General features: G+C 31.4%; 2 protein-coding genes across 3 annotated transcripts; one reads left to right on the plus strand and one right to left on the minus strand.

Moving 5' to 3' along the window:
• Nucleotides 1–198: 198 nt before the first annotated feature.
• Nucleotides 199–1,043, plus strand: LOC118049281 (ethylene-responsive transcription factor 9-like). Its single transcript, XM_035059228.2, has one exon. It carries the CDS (start codon nucleotides 326–328, stop codon nucleotides 863–865), a length of 540 nt encoding a protein of 179 aa, XP_034915119.1. The 5' UTR covers nucleotides 199–325; the 3' UTR covers nucleotides 866–1,043.
• A 5,712-nt stretch (nucleotides 1,044–6,755) lies between these two features.
• On the minus strand, nucleotides 6,756–10,558 carry LOC118049282 (probable WRKY transcription factor 21). Of its 2 annotated transcripts, XM_035059230.2 has the most exons (4): nucleotides 9,242–10,558; nucleotides 8,974–9,099; nucleotides 8,437–8,604; nucleotides 6,756–8,068 (listed from the first exon to the last, which is right to left on the minus strand). In XM_035059230.2, the coding sequence occupies exons 1-3, from the start codon at nucleotides 10,006–10,008 to the stop codon at nucleotides 8,460–8,462; spliced, it is 1,038 nt and encodes a 345-aa protein (XP_034915121.1). In that variant the 5' UTR covers nucleotides 10,009–10,558; the 3' UTR covers nucleotides 6,756–8,068; nucleotides 8,437–8,459. The 2 variants fall into 2 exon arrangements, with proteins under 2 accessions (XP_034915121.1, XP_034915120.1); XM_035059229.2 differs by lacking the exon at nucleotides 6,756–8,068 and having other exon boundaries at nucleotides 8,118–8,604.
• Nucleotides 10,559–14,953: the final 4,395 nt, after the last annotated feature.

Genomic DNA, 14,953 nt, shown 5'->3' on the forward strand with positions numbered 1-14,953 from the left:
TGTACACGTGAGAATAACACGAGGGAGAGCAGGGAGTATTTCTTCAATTCTTCCCATGGACAAAATAAAAAACCCAAATGCCTAGTTAATTAAAATAAAATAAAAAATTCAAAAACACTAATTACTTCACAATAAATAAATAGATAAATAAATAAAGCAAATCTCAAGCTGTCGGGGTTAACCAAGACTGTCCCCTCCCCTATATACATTGTCCACACAAACCTTAAAAGACCCCTAACCTTTAACCTTTACACTTTCTCTTCTACTCGAACAAAAACCACATTATATATCCTATACCCTCACGTTGTACGGTTCTCTAACAACAATGACGGTGGACGCGTGGCGCCGCCGTAACGACACTGTCACAACAACCCTCTCCCTTGCGGGACCTCCAGCTCCCCCCACACCTGCGGTGGAGAACGAACCCCAACGCCATTTCAGAGGCGTGAGGAAGAGGCCGTGGGGTCGATTTGCTGCTGAGATTCGGGATCCATGGAAGAAGACGCGTCGTTGGCTTGGAACTTTTGACACGGCCGAGGAAGCGGCACTTGCTTATGACGAGGCAGCTCGGTCTCTCCGTGGACCCAAGGCAAGGACGAACTTCTTCCACCGCGACCATCTTGCTCCTCTGCCGTTTTTGCAAACAACGGTGGTTGGTGCCGGTGGTTTAAAGATATGGTGCTCGCCGGTTTTTCTTTCTGATGAGGTGTCAAGAATGGCTGCGCCAACTGCGGTGGCTCCGGTGAGGTCAGAGTATCAGGGGTACAAGATCGAGAATGTGAATGAAAACGTGGGTTTGGTTTTAAATGAAGAGAAGCGAAGGCCGCTGTTGTTTGACCTGAACTTGCCCGCACCACTCTTTTGAGTGGCTTGAGATGGTGATCTGTGGTTGTTGGGCGAAGGAAGTTGTTGATTGACTGGTCATGTTTAGTTTGCAGAATCCTTGTTAGGTTATGCGTCCAGTCATGTACAGTTTTGGGTTATTAGTCTGTACTAACGTGGCATTGATGACGGTGGTTTATGTACAAGTTTTTTTTTTTTTTTTCCTGGTTGAAGTTTATGTACAAGTTGAGGGGACTGTTGTTAATGTTACCGCCATCATCATTATTTGTGGCTAAAACTAGCATGTCAGCTGAGGCATGTTTGCAGGATTCTGAAATCTTGAATTGTTTTCATTTTATTGCAAGTTCATCGGTGTGTTTATGCTTCGTTATTAGTAGCAGTTTCTGGTTTGCTGTTTATTTTGTTCTGTTTTGGGTGCAGTGAAGAGGAAACTCAACTCGTTTGGCTACAAACCAAACCTGACCTGGTCAGGTATCGGGTATCCGGTATCCGTCGTTATCCATGGATACCTGGCATCTATATCCACAAAGACATTATACTAACATAATAAGTTAATAACCCAGAAGAATACCTTCCCCAAAGCAAACCTAAATTAAACACAAGGACTGCAATAAATAACTAGCAGATATTACGAATTCAAGTAAACAGCACAGAGACTGTAAAATTAAAAACTCCATTACTGGAAAGTTGCACAGCCATAGGTCTTGAAAGAAATTAGCAAATTACAGCTACGTATTTTGAAGTCAAAAGGTGCCCCACGGTCATCGTGAGTGAAGTTTGCTGGTGGGAATACATGTCCACCATGGGAAAACCAAGATTTGTTCGCTTGCAACACTCACTGGCTTCTGTCTTGAAAACTTGGCTCTTTGGAGAGAAAAATCTCTAGAGAGTTACTTCCTGTTTAGACGAAAGGGTTAGTTCAAGCTGCCTGCTTGTGTTGTTGTCGGCGTCTACTGCTGGCCGGAGATGTGAAGATTGGAGAAGAGAGTAGAGGAAGAGAGCAAAATGGGTGAGAGGTGACGGCTGGATTAGATGGAGAAACCTAATTTTTCAACACAGCTTGTTACAAAATGTAAATTTTTCAAATTTTAAGGTTTGTTTACGTAGTTGAGGTAGTGTTTTGGGTCGGACTGAGAAATTTTCATAATTTACCTGAATCTGACTTTTTTTACTTCATGTATTATTTTACTCCAACTGAGGCAAAAATCACTTACTTGAGGATGGAGGGGTTTGTTTTTAATTTCATGACTGAGCTAGTTATTAATATGTTGATTGTTAAAGATTTATATAATTATTAATTTTAGAGTTTATATAATTAATTAAGATGTATATAAAATGACTCGAATACTTATATTAATAATATTAAACAAATCACTTGAGTTAATTGAGGTTGGTATTCACTTGCTGGAGTGAAATTATCATTCTTAAATTTCCTAGAAAATGCAACTTTTGAATTAGAAAATAGTATTTTTATTCTTTGGTTTGATTTTTAACATTCAATTCAAATAAAATTCATATGTGTTTAATTATAAATAATTTTTAATTTAAATAAAAAAAATCAATAAAAAATTAAACCAAAATTTGTATTTAACAAAAAATAATTTCTTTTAATTTGACCTGTAAATTATAACTTATACTTTATACTATATTTAAAAATAATAATTTGAATCACTTTTTTTTTATCAGCTGTATTCTTAAACTCTAATTATAGCTTAATTCTTGTAGCTTAGTAAAAATAGTTAATTAATATTCGTGGTTTTAGAAGATATATATTTAGTACTTATATTTTAAAATTCATCTATTATTTGTTTCTTTTTTTCGAATCTTGTTTTAAAAAAGGTTAAATAAAAAAAATAAAAAGTAGATGGGATGAAAAGAATGGCCATAGAATAAAGAATAAACTCTCCTTTTGTTTTTACACTATTAAATTAAGTATAGTCAATACTAATTAGATTATTTTTTTATATATATTACAGGGATCAACTGATATATTCTGATAAATCATGATGAATAAGTTACAATAAACTCCTTTTATCATGACTATTTATGAAAAATAATTTTTAAATTATAAATCAAGATTAAATTTCATGTAATATTATAATTTACATATATCTTGATTAAATTTATAATTCCTAAAATTAATAACCATAAAAATCTCAAATAACTCTAAAATTTATAAAATTCAATCCCATACATCTGAAAAGGCAAATACAAGATTTAAGTAGTTTCCTACGCCCCTAAAGGTTAAAATAGATTCCTTTCTTTGTTATCACGTGTGACAACTAAGACATGCCACGTCTTTCTTGTTTGTGCTGGATTATCTTTCCAGGCAAGTACCAGAAAAAGTTAATCCACTGCCAAATTGAAAATGCTTTTGGTTTGGCAACGTCCCCTCCTGATTCTAACGGTGTGGATTTTCCCCGAAAGCTGTAGGCTGTTTTTTAAAGATATTTTTTTCATTAAAAAATATCTAAAATTATTAATTTAATATTTTATTAAATAAAAAACATTTGAAAAAACATAAACCGTACAAATAAGGTAGCGACAAACAAGTTCTCTGCCTGGTTATATTAATTTATATTTTAATTGAGATTAAGTCTTTTTTTCTTGACAGCGTATTTTCTAAATTAAGAATTTAATAGGTTTTTATTATCTACTCCTCTGAAAAGACTAAGGTAAACCCCAGCTCCTTTACATTCCAAATGAACAGTGATGTTCACATGATCAATGAAGGAACTGACTCATTTTCTTTACATTTCTTGTTTCTTTTAAAATTTATTTTTCAATTTTTGATGGATGAATCAAATTTTAGTTTTTTTTTCTTCAATTTTATCCCATGTTGATTTTTATCTTTTTTTTTTTTTTAGTTTATTTTTTATGAGGTTATCGTGGTCTCTAACAAATATCCTGCTATTGAATTTATGCTTAGTTTTATGAGTTTTTATTTTTGTTATCGTACCATTAAATGAAAAATAATTAAAATGTGTTGTCGTTTTGGTATTGATAAAAGATGTCGGCTTTAAATGTTTCTTAATTCAAGACATGTCTTTTACTAGTTGTTCAGGTTTTTTTTAATCTATCAAGTCAATCGGATCACATTTAGGTAACTTCTATGCAGGTTAATTTTAAACCAAAATTAAATGATGAGGTTGGTTGAGAGGTTTCAATGCCTTTTTTCTTTCATTTTCCCTTTTTTGGTTAAATTTCATCTTTTTTTTTTATTTAATCCTTTTTTCCTTTTTTTTTTATTCTTTCAGTTTTAACATTTGAGTTTTGGTTAATTTTAAATTGATCTTCCTAATTTGTCTTAGTTTTTTTTTTAAGTTTACCAAGTCTCAAATAAATATCATAATATTTAATTGGTGTTTAATTTTACGAGTGTCTATTTATGTTATCATATCATCAGGTAAAAAATCACTTTAAAAAAAAAAACTCAATATAGTCTATGATCTAGATTGAAGGTTTATTAGATTAGACTGTGAAATTCGGGTTAATCTAATATATTATCATCTAAACATTATAATAAAAAGATATCATCTTGAATTATTTCAAAGATAAACTATTTTTTTAAAACCAATTATTTAAATTGTTTCTGACCTGTTAATTTGATGAGGTCATGTTAAGAAAACTATAATGCTTACTAATTTGATGAGCCATGTTAAGAAAAAATTTTATGATTAATCTATTGAGTTAGTTTTAATAAAGTGTTAAATAGTTCATTTTGGTTTGATTTTTTTTTTTTCACGTTCAAACAAATTATGACCTGAAATGAAGGGTTGCACGGGCCCATTAAATTAGTATATATTTTTTAACAAAGGAAAAAAAACACATTTTTTTTGCACAGCATACCAACTAGTTAAAGGTTTTCAGGCCAAGAATTTACCAGGCATACAATACATAGCGTCGTGCATGTATTATGGCTCTATTTTATTTATTTCATGGAAGGTGATTTTCTAAAAGAAACTTTCCAAGTTTTTTTATATTTATTTATTATTTTAAAAAAATAATCAATAAAAAAACTTTCCAAGTTAAATAAAAATTTAGCTAGGATTTCATGAAATTTTTTTTTATTTTATTTTTATCGGAATACACTTTTCAATAATTGAATAAGAAATTAAAAATATCATGTTATTTGTTTATCATATTAAATTAATCATCAATTTTTTATTTGTCATATATTTAATCGTATCAAATTGGTCATCGATTTTTTATTTGTTATGTATTTTTATTTTAGTTTTGTCTATTAAGATTTGATTTTTATATTAGCTTTAATTCTATTTTTTTTATTGTTTCTTATATCATCATCTTAATTTGAATTTTTTTTTTTTATCTTTAAGATTTAGTTCTCAATTTTTTTATTGCCACTTGTTTTATGTGAAATAATTCATAAAATAAGATTTTTTTTAACATCATCCTTTAATTTTTTATCTCTTGTATTCGACTCTTATTATTTTAATAAACTTGAAAAAATAAAATTATTTTTTAACTTATTTTTTATGATAAAAAAATACTGAAAAATATTTTTTAATTTATTTATTATGATACTATTAAACAAAAAAAAATCACCTGCCAAAAAAATTACTTTCCAGCTGTTATTTATCGAGCATTTTCACCGGAAAGAAAGGGAGTGATATATTAAATGGAAGATTTGACCAGAGGGGCCCGGGTCGGAATGATAAAGCATGGGCATAGGCCCATTCATCACTCCGTATCAGAAGATGCTGCAACTCGAGACAAACCTGCAATGGTAGCATGGGCACAAGCCCCACGATTCAAATCTTGACTTCATCGTTTTTTCTAAAATTATTTAAACAATTTAATTAATTATGTACTCATTATTGTTGATATTTTGATTTGGCATGGATACAAACTATGCTTTAAATAGATTAATGATAGACTTCGCTCAGTATAATAAGACTTGGATCTATAATAAAGCCCAGTATAATAAGCCCAGGGGCCGAGGGATGCATTCTGCTCAGGATTCGACAACGAAGAACAGTGGCATCTATAATAAAGCTTCTAGTCTAATTGGTACTGGATTGCCGTAAAAAGTTGAATTTTGGGTGAAAATTTTGGTAGCATGTTTGATATATACTGTTTTTTTTTTAGCTCTTGATAGCATGTTTGATATAAAATAATAAAAATAATGATTTTTATTCATTTTTTATATTTTTTATTCTTAATTTTTTATTTTTAATATTTATTTAATTTTAAATTTATCATTATAAATAGTTTCATTTCGTTTTTTATAAAATTATTTAGTCTTAAATAATAATCTTAACTTTTAGTTTGTGCTTGGTTTATTTTTAATTTTATGAATATTTATTTTTATTATTGTATAATTAAATAAAAATATAGAAATATTAAATCTAGTAGAATCAAATCTTAAGTTTGATAAGTTAAGAGGATCGTATTAAAACAACTCTATGCCATTTAATTTTAAATATAATTAGATAAAAAATCAGATTAAAAAATTTAAAATTAACTAATTGTATCATATTTAATAACATTATGAAGATCTCAACGCATACGGATTATTTCATTTTGTTTTTTTTTTTTTTTAAATTGACTTTGAGTCGTTGCGTAACGCCACACTAGTCTAGTCTATAGGCTATTAGTCTAACCTGAGGATCCTATTTTAAGTCATAATTGTCACAGGCTGGCTAGGTGTACATATGCACAGAGTTTTTCCTATCTAGCTTCGAGCTCCCCTGTCTTCAAAAAGATACTCTCAACGTACAGATACAACTAACCTGTTTGAATTTTTATTTTTGTATTTTAAAAATATTTTAATTTTATTTTTAAATATTTTTTTGATTATTTTAATAAATTGATATTAAAATTTAAATTTAAAAAATAAAAAATATATAATTTCAATATATTTTTAAATAAAAATACTTTATAAAACAACATTCCTTAAAAATAAATCATCCAATTGATTTCTTCGGGAAGAAAAAGGCAGAACAAAGGTTTTATTCTCACCAAAATTAGAAAAGAAAGGAAGAGAATATATATAGTCAAACTGGAAAAGGACAGCATAATCAAATTCATCACAAGTTGAAGATTTTGTTCATAGTTGGGAGACGATCTTCGTGCCAATAAGGATCAAGAAAGACTACTTCTTGCTAATCCACCATTTAATTTGCTTTCAGGATATTTCCCTGATAGGGCATTTCTCAACTAAAACAGACCAATGCCAGCAGCTGGTCAAGATCTCATCTACTTCCGTTCCAAGGTTGAAAAAACCTTCGCATTATGCTCCGGCGACCATAATATGTATTGTCTTGAAACATGAGTCTAACCTTACGCAACCCAGTTGATAATCATGACGACGAGGACTTGTAGAAGCAATTGATTGACTGGTATCCTTGACGCCCCACCACTACAGAACCTCAACTCTCTCAATCATAGACTCTCAACCAATCGAATCCTTAAATATATTTTTCCCTGTTAATGTAGTTAGCTTGTGTATGGGTCCATGTTTGCTGATAAGGTTGCATACAGTACAGTGTTTACCTACTTAGGCCAGCAGGTGGTCAGACAGAATGTTTTGCTCTGTAACTTTCAAGATTTGGAATTTGTTGTTCTAGGACAACATAAATGCCAGTGGAGGTCCAGTGATATAGCGATGGATCTGTAGCAGGATAACCCATGTTGGTCCTTTGCATGTCACATGCTTTGTTGCAAAATCCTCCCTCGAGCAATTTGTATAGCTTGAAAAATTCATTCACAGCAGGGAAGGAGAGGTAATCCAGTAACTGGTGCACTGTTTTCGGGATTAATTGGTAGGATAGATGAAAGTGCAGACGCAGATTCTGAAGATGGATGATCTTTAGGCTCAAGCCACCAGAACCAGGTCCAAGATTGCACAAACAAGAAACAAAAACAAGCTAGTCAAATGCCGAAGACTTTGGTGTTGTCGAGCCAGAATACGCGTTTTCATGATTATTGGCTGCGAGTCTTTGATTAAATGTCATTTCATACAGCCCGTTTTTCACTTTCAAACACCGAACTAGATAAGAAAAAAATAAAATGATACAACTAATAATTCAAGAACCTGGAACAAGATTGAATTACACGAACATTCAGTAACACTGTTAGTTCCTTGCATGCATGTCTAATGTATCTTGCAAGAGACATGATGACCATTGCTCGTGGCAAATACAGGATGTCATGCTGGGTCCACGCAAACAAAAGCATCATCTGCCTTCGAACCCCACAAGCACTGTAAACCAACCACCAATCATTCAAATTAATGCAATGAAAAGTCTATCAGAAATTAAAGTCAAATCGGAAAGAAAATTACACCAATTGAGCCATTTCAATTTTCAACAACCCAAGAAAAAGGAAACACTTCTTTTGAACTGTTTAAAGCCATTGTGGTTGCCATCAAAGAGTTCTTACAATCCGAGACCCCAATTTAAAATTTTTTTAGATCAGTGCCAGACCTGACTGCCAAATTGCTAAAAAAGCTTTGAAAAGCCAACTTCTCAAAGCCCAAAAAAGAACCTGCTCCGACTATATCCCAGGATTGAACCATGCTAAGTATGTACAGGAGCCAATCACGACAAGTTTTCATTAAACAGTGAGAACCTTGAAAGTATTGCATGAGGCTTTTATGTGTTTGCAGATTGTGCTGGAACCCTCGGGTGGTTATGTTCACCTTCATAGGTAACAATAAGCATGGACGGATCTTCCAAGCACCTCTCCACATGCTTCCTTGCAGGACAACCTCTCATACTGCTACACTTGTAATATCCCCTGCACAAGTTTAAGACTCCGTTTGAACGAGTTCCTCAAAGAGGCGAACGTGAAATATTAAACAAGATGAACTTAGTTCTGTTTAACCGGAGACCACTTCACATATCCCATAACCAAAAGGTTGCAATGAGCACAACATACACAATCAGCTGACCAATCAATATGCATCACATTGTTTAATCCGTATGGGAAACATATATTTAGATCATACATGCACACTAAGTAATCATGTACAGAGTGAGTGTCAGCAAATTAGCTTCATTCAACAGGAAGTTAAAGAAATTACTGAATCACAATTCCGTTCAAAGAGAACTTGTATATATTGCTTGCACTAAAACCATGTTTGAGAAGAAGTATAAGCGAGCATACCTGGGATGAGGAGAGCCCTTGATGGGCTTCTGTCCATACTTTCTCCAGGAATAATCATCGGGGGGGATATCAGCAAGCTTGTTGCTAATAGCAGGTACCTTGATCGACCTCTTCACCCTATGTTTCCTGCCATCACAACACAAACAATGAAACAAAAGTGTTAAAACAAGCCTAAGGTCAACATAAGAGAAAACAGGCACGATTTTGAACAATTAATTTCTAACAGCGGAATAATTAAATAGACACAAATAAATCAAACAGATCTAACCTCTTCTTTGAGCAATGACATCTACCACTGCTTCCACATTTCACACTTCCATCTTCTCCTCTCCCGGAACATTTCCTCTTGTGTTGCTGTGAGCTCTGATCCGAGGAGCGAGCCGGCCCCATTAAATGGAATGCACTTCCTTCCAAATTAGCCACACTACCATCTATACTCAAGGAAGATATAAAAGATCTGGTGGATGACATTGTAGGTGTGCAGCTAGAACTATCAAAATTCAAGCTAATTCCACTAATGCTTTTTCTAAACATCATCTCAGCTTGCTGCTGCTGCTGAAGCTGTAGCATGTGCAGCTGCTGCTGTTGAAGCTGAAGGAACTGAAACTTTGCTGCTGAAGTGGGTTGCCCAAGCTGAAGAGGGTTTTTCCCGGTTGAACTCAATTCCAAAGATGGGGTTCCCAGAGATAGACAATTCTTAGCACTTGAGCCCAATTCTTGAATCGGATGGCTTTCCTGGTAACTGCTAGACTGGAGAAACTGAGGTGTTTTGGATGAGTGGCCTGTTCTATTCAGTGAGTTATCTAAAAGGATGCTTTGGGATAAAGGGGTCGGTAACTTCTTAAGTTTCCGAACTCTTGCATGACCTAAACCAGTATTTAAAAGAGAAACAACTTTCTTGAACCTAAACACAGCCTCGCCAGTTTCCACCATTAAATTCCTATATTGAACCTGATCTTGAGGTTGAGACAACAAACTTATAACTCTATGGCAGCTCTCCACAGCTGCTCTGTTAGCTTCTTCAACCCCCTCCATGTTAAAAACAACCAAAAACTCCAGCAATCTTAATCAGTCAAAACCCCAAAGCACCAGAACATATAAACTCCAAGAATCTAAAAAACCTAGCTCAATATTAGATCTCCAGGGAATAAAAAATCAAAGACCCAAATGGTCATTCTCTAGTAAAGAGTAAAGACCACAAAAGGGATAAGCTTTAAGCATGTAAATTCCAAGAAACTAAACTTCTCAAAGGCTTAATCTTTCAGATTCAACAGACTTGACTGGAAAGAAGGAAAGAAACCCAAAATAAGGAGCAAATTTGTTGTTTCTTTAGAGCGACAAATGATCAAGATTTGGAGTGAAAGAAAGCACCAAGGAAACAGACCTTGCTGTGGTGTTCAGCCCTATATTCTGCCTCCATGGCTTTGAGATTGAAAGGTGTGAACGAGAAGACTTTGCTTTGCCTTTGTTGCTTTAGAATTCACACACAACCCATAAGAATACAAAGCTCCCGTCTTTAATCACTCCTAGTTTCGTTTTTCTCCTCCCTTTTTAAATTCTTTTAATCTTTTTCTACGTAGTGAGAGAAAATAAGCGAGAAATGATAGAGGCATTTAAATAAGAAAGTGCAAACAGTGAGAGGGGGGCTTGGGAAATGAAACTGCTGTCTCTGTCACAGATTTGAAGGTGGGTCCCATACCAGGACCTTGGTTTTATTCCCTTTTCTTCTCTTCAATTCAATTCAAGACCATACATTATACTATACAGTTTCAGCTTCAGTTTTACTACTTCCAGACATGGTATGCTGTGTGTGCTTGCTGGGAGCTCTTGCAAAAATAGGCCTTGCCATGTATGGGTGTGCTAGGATTTAAAGTTCAGAACGTTCATTAATACTACCAATTTATTATCAAATTCAAAATGTTTTGGCATTGTGGAGCACATGCTGTGAATTTATCAAGATATCAGGTTAACAAATCAACATATTTCAAAATGTTTTTAAAATTATTTTTTATTTAAAAAATTATTAAATTAATATTTTCTAAGCCTTTTTAATAATTTTAATATATTGATATAAAAACTATAATTTAAATGTTTTTAATTATAAAATATTTTTATAAAAATATCATGGGTTTGCTTTTTCTGTGTTTTCAGGTTCAATCCATGTAGTTGTTAATGTTGATGGTCACTGAAAATTTATTTAGTAATTAACTTTAGAATTCGTAAAATTAATTGAAGTATACACAAATTAACCCAAATATACATATTAATTTTTAAAAAATAAAATACTTTATATTTCATTTCAATACAACTATGATTTTAAAAAGCAAAATCAAAATCTATCTAATAAATTAACAAGTCAAGGACTGCTGGTGAATAATGACATGAGCAGGTAAAAAATCGTCCTCGATTGAATTTATTCATTGAAAAGCATCTCAAAGGACATGGGTTTTTTCGCCGAACGTGAGATTATTTCAAATCTATATTTAAGATGTTAGCAAGTGTATAATTTAGCGAGTAATGCTAAATATTTAAAGAATATGGTAATGATATTTTTAAAAAAATACGCACAAGACGTTATTTCTTGATAAGTCGAATGTATTTGTAGATTCGTGTTATAGGAGTTTTCTCTGTTTTTTTTTTTTTTAATATCTGGCGCCACTCTAGATTTCTTAGCTGGCAATTTTCACCAACTTTTGTATTCTCACTAGTACCACTATGATTAGACGGTCCTTTTCGATATTATCCATGTATAAAACTCGTATATATTTTTGGATTTTTGTTAACTTTTTTATCAAAAGCTACAATGTGTTGCACCCTTTTGTATCTTCACATTCTTTTTTTATTATTATTAAAAAAATCGCTAATTTAGTGACATAAAAGATAAAACAAAGTTAAAAAGATTCATGAGGTCACTTCTTCGGACCTACCACTCTATATGCAAGCAAGACTTAAGTCAAAATGTGCGTTATTTTTTAATAGAGGATGCTTCGTATAGTGTTTATGATGATATTTTGAGTATTTTTTTAAATATATTAAAATAATATATTTTTTTTATTTTTTAAATTTATTTTTAATATTAACATGTCAAAATAATATAAAAAATTAATTTTTTAAAAAATATTTTTAATATAAAAAACGAACAGGCTAGAAGTAAATTTACTGGGGATAGCAAAGACTAATCCAAAATCAACTTTTTAATAAAAACAATTTTTTGGCGTAAGAAAAGGGACGAAAACAGTATATATTACATTACATTATATAAAAAAGCGTTGGGTAAAGTAATGTAACTTTTCTTATATTTTATTGTAGATTTCTTATCCAAAATCAACTTTTCAGTAAAAACGAACAGGCTAGTGTGTTTTTTTTTTTTAAAAAAAAATTTATCTTCTTCAATTTTATTTTTTTAATATTAAAATGGTTAAAAATTAAATTTTATAATTTTTTTTTATTTGAAATACTATGAACTGCTGCAATATCTCATAACATAGTTTTTTTTTTTAAATAAAAATTTGTGGGGAAAGCACTGTAACTTTCCTCATATTTTACTATGAATTGCTAGAGTGCTTTCCTTTCCTTTTTGTTTTGTTATTTTATAAAATTATCTTTGTTGATTTTATTTTTGTAATATTATGCTGATTAAAAATTTAGCTCTATAATTTTTTTTATTTAAAACACTGTGAATTGCTATTGTGTTTTCCCACATAGTTTTTTTTATGATGATTTTTTGTCAATTTTATTTTTTAAATATTGAGCTGGTTGAGAATTATAATTGTGGTTTTTCTCACAAAACACTGCGGATTACTACAGTGTTTCTCAACCTGTTTTTTTTTTTATGATTATTTTTCAAAATTGTACTTGTCGATTTTATTTTCCTAATATTGAGATGATTAAGAATTTAACTTTGTAATTTTTCTTTAAAACATTATGGGTTGTTATGGTGTTTCCCCGCATAGTTTTTTTTTTATGTGTTTCTTTATTGTATAAATTTTTTTAAAATTATATTTGTCGATTTTATTTTTTTAATATCAAGGTGGTTAGAATTTAGCTTTGTCATTATTTATTTATTTAAAACACTGTGGATTGCTATAGTGTTTCCTCGCATGGTTTTTTTTTTGTTATGAATTTTTTTTAAAAATTATCTTTATCTATTTTATTTTTTTTAATACTGAGTTGGTTCAGAGTTACAACTACAATAAAACTAAATCACGTGGAACCACTGTAGCTTTCCTCATAATACATTGTGCATTGCTATAATATTTTCTATCATGAGCTTTTTAAAAAAAATTATATTTTTTGATTTTTTTTTAATATCAAGCCGGTAGAAAATCTAACTTTTGTAATTTTTTTTCTTTTTATCAACAACAAAGCTAAATCATGTAAGACAAAACTAAATTATATGGGGAAATCACTGTATTTTTTCTCATAAAATATTGTGAATTGCTACAAATTATTCTATTCAATCTTTAAATTTTTGATCACCAACATAATTTTTTTTCGATCATAAAATATTAGTTTTATCATATCTTTAATTTTTATTATTTACTTAACAATAATTTATATTTATAATTCCATCAAACAGACTTGTTTCGTAGTCTGCGGCAATAGACGGTCATGCCATCTCGTATACATGAAAGAAAGAAAAAGCTAAGAGACCGTTTGTCTCCGTGTTTGCACCTGTGTTTGGTGCAAATTTGAATTTTTTTTTTTTTGTTAAATTTGAGTTTGGTTTGTACTTTTTAGATCGTTTTGATGTGCTGATGTCAAAAATAATTTTTTAAAAATAAAAAAATATTATTGATATGTATTTCAGCATGAAAAGCTATTTGAAAAGCAGCCGCTACCATACTGCCAAACACGCTCTGAAAACCCAACACAAGCCATGCCAGCAAGGCGAGTGACTGAGTGACTGCTGACTGACTTGCTAACCAAAGGCCAAAGGCCAAAACCCAACCAGCTACTCGTTTTTTACTTCGCTTTCAACTATTTTTTCACTCCTCTATCTGCTCGGCTTATCGATATGTCCGCCAATTGTGGGGCCCTGAAACAACCTCCACTCAGGCTCCAAGACGGAAAGAGCATCCTATACAGCCGTTGTAAGAAAATGTTTAGCCAACTGGGTCTTGACACGTCTGTGAGTCTATCCCTAAAACTCTGACACGTACCCCGAGGTGTCCTCTTGACTGCCCGAAAAAAAAAAAACTCCCATGGCTGCATCGCCTTTTCTTGCTGCTATTCTGCGCCGGGGGGACACGAATCAGGGGTGCTCTGTTCGGTGACTGACAGGAGTGGGGCCCGCTGGGACCCATTTCCGTTGACTTTGTACTGCATGCTTCTCTTTCTTCGTTTTTTCTTCCCCTCTTTGGACCGTTAATATTAATTACATTGATTTAACGTGGAGCCATCTTCATCATTTTTTTTAATTAACAGATAGATAGCGATTCTAATTGAGTTTTGTAAGAATAGATCATAAAATTATTCGTCCCGTTTTGTTAGTGATAAAACCAAATTTAACAGGGGTAGTGGATATATATTTTTATATATTGTTTTTTTTTTTAATCTTTTATTTTAGAATCATTTTTATAATTTATTGTTGATTTTATATTCAATTACACGTAAGGTTTATAATAAAACCTAACATTTATATATTCTCCATAAATAATAATAATAAAATATAAAAAAAATAAATTTTTTAAACTTATATATATATATATATCTTATATTATTTTCTAACACATCTTATTAAGTAAAATATATAATATTTTATACCAATTAAATTTTAATAAGGAAAAAATTAAAATGATAAGGTTTGAATTCAAAATTATTTGATTATCAAATATTATAATACTATATCAAATATCTGTTTCAATCCAAAAATTAATATTATTAAATAAAATTATAAAATATAATTTATATTATTAGAAAAACAGTAACCAATACAAAACTCTTCTATTCATCAATTTTGTTTTACCGGTGTAATGTT

Source organism: Populus alba, chromosome 2 (assembly GCF_005239225.2).
Source record: "Populus alba chromosome 2, ASM523922v2, whole genome shotgun sequence".
Classification (NCBI taxonomy): Eukaryota; Viridiplantae; Streptophyta; class Magnoliopsida; order Malpighiales; family Salicaceae; genus Populus; species Populus alba.

Bases quoted from the DNA above. Each gene is read 5' to 3' on its own strand.
- LOC118049281 (XM_035059228.2), top strand. From the start codon at position 326: ATGACGGTGGACGCGTGGCGCCGCCGTAACGACACTGTCACAACAACC.
- LOC118049282 (XM_035059230.2), bottom strand. From the start codon at position 10,008: ATGGAGGGGGTTGAAGAAGCTAACAGAGCAGCTGTGGAGAGCTGCCAT. The intron at 9,100-9,241 runs GTTAGATCTGTT...TTGTGATGGCAG, and splicing joins TGTCATTGCTCAAAGAAGAG to GAAACATAGGGTGAAGAGGT. The intron at 8,605-8,973 runs GTATGCTCGCTT...AAACTTGTGCAG, and splicing joins AAGGGCTCTCCTCATCCCAG to GGGATATTACAAGTGTAGCA.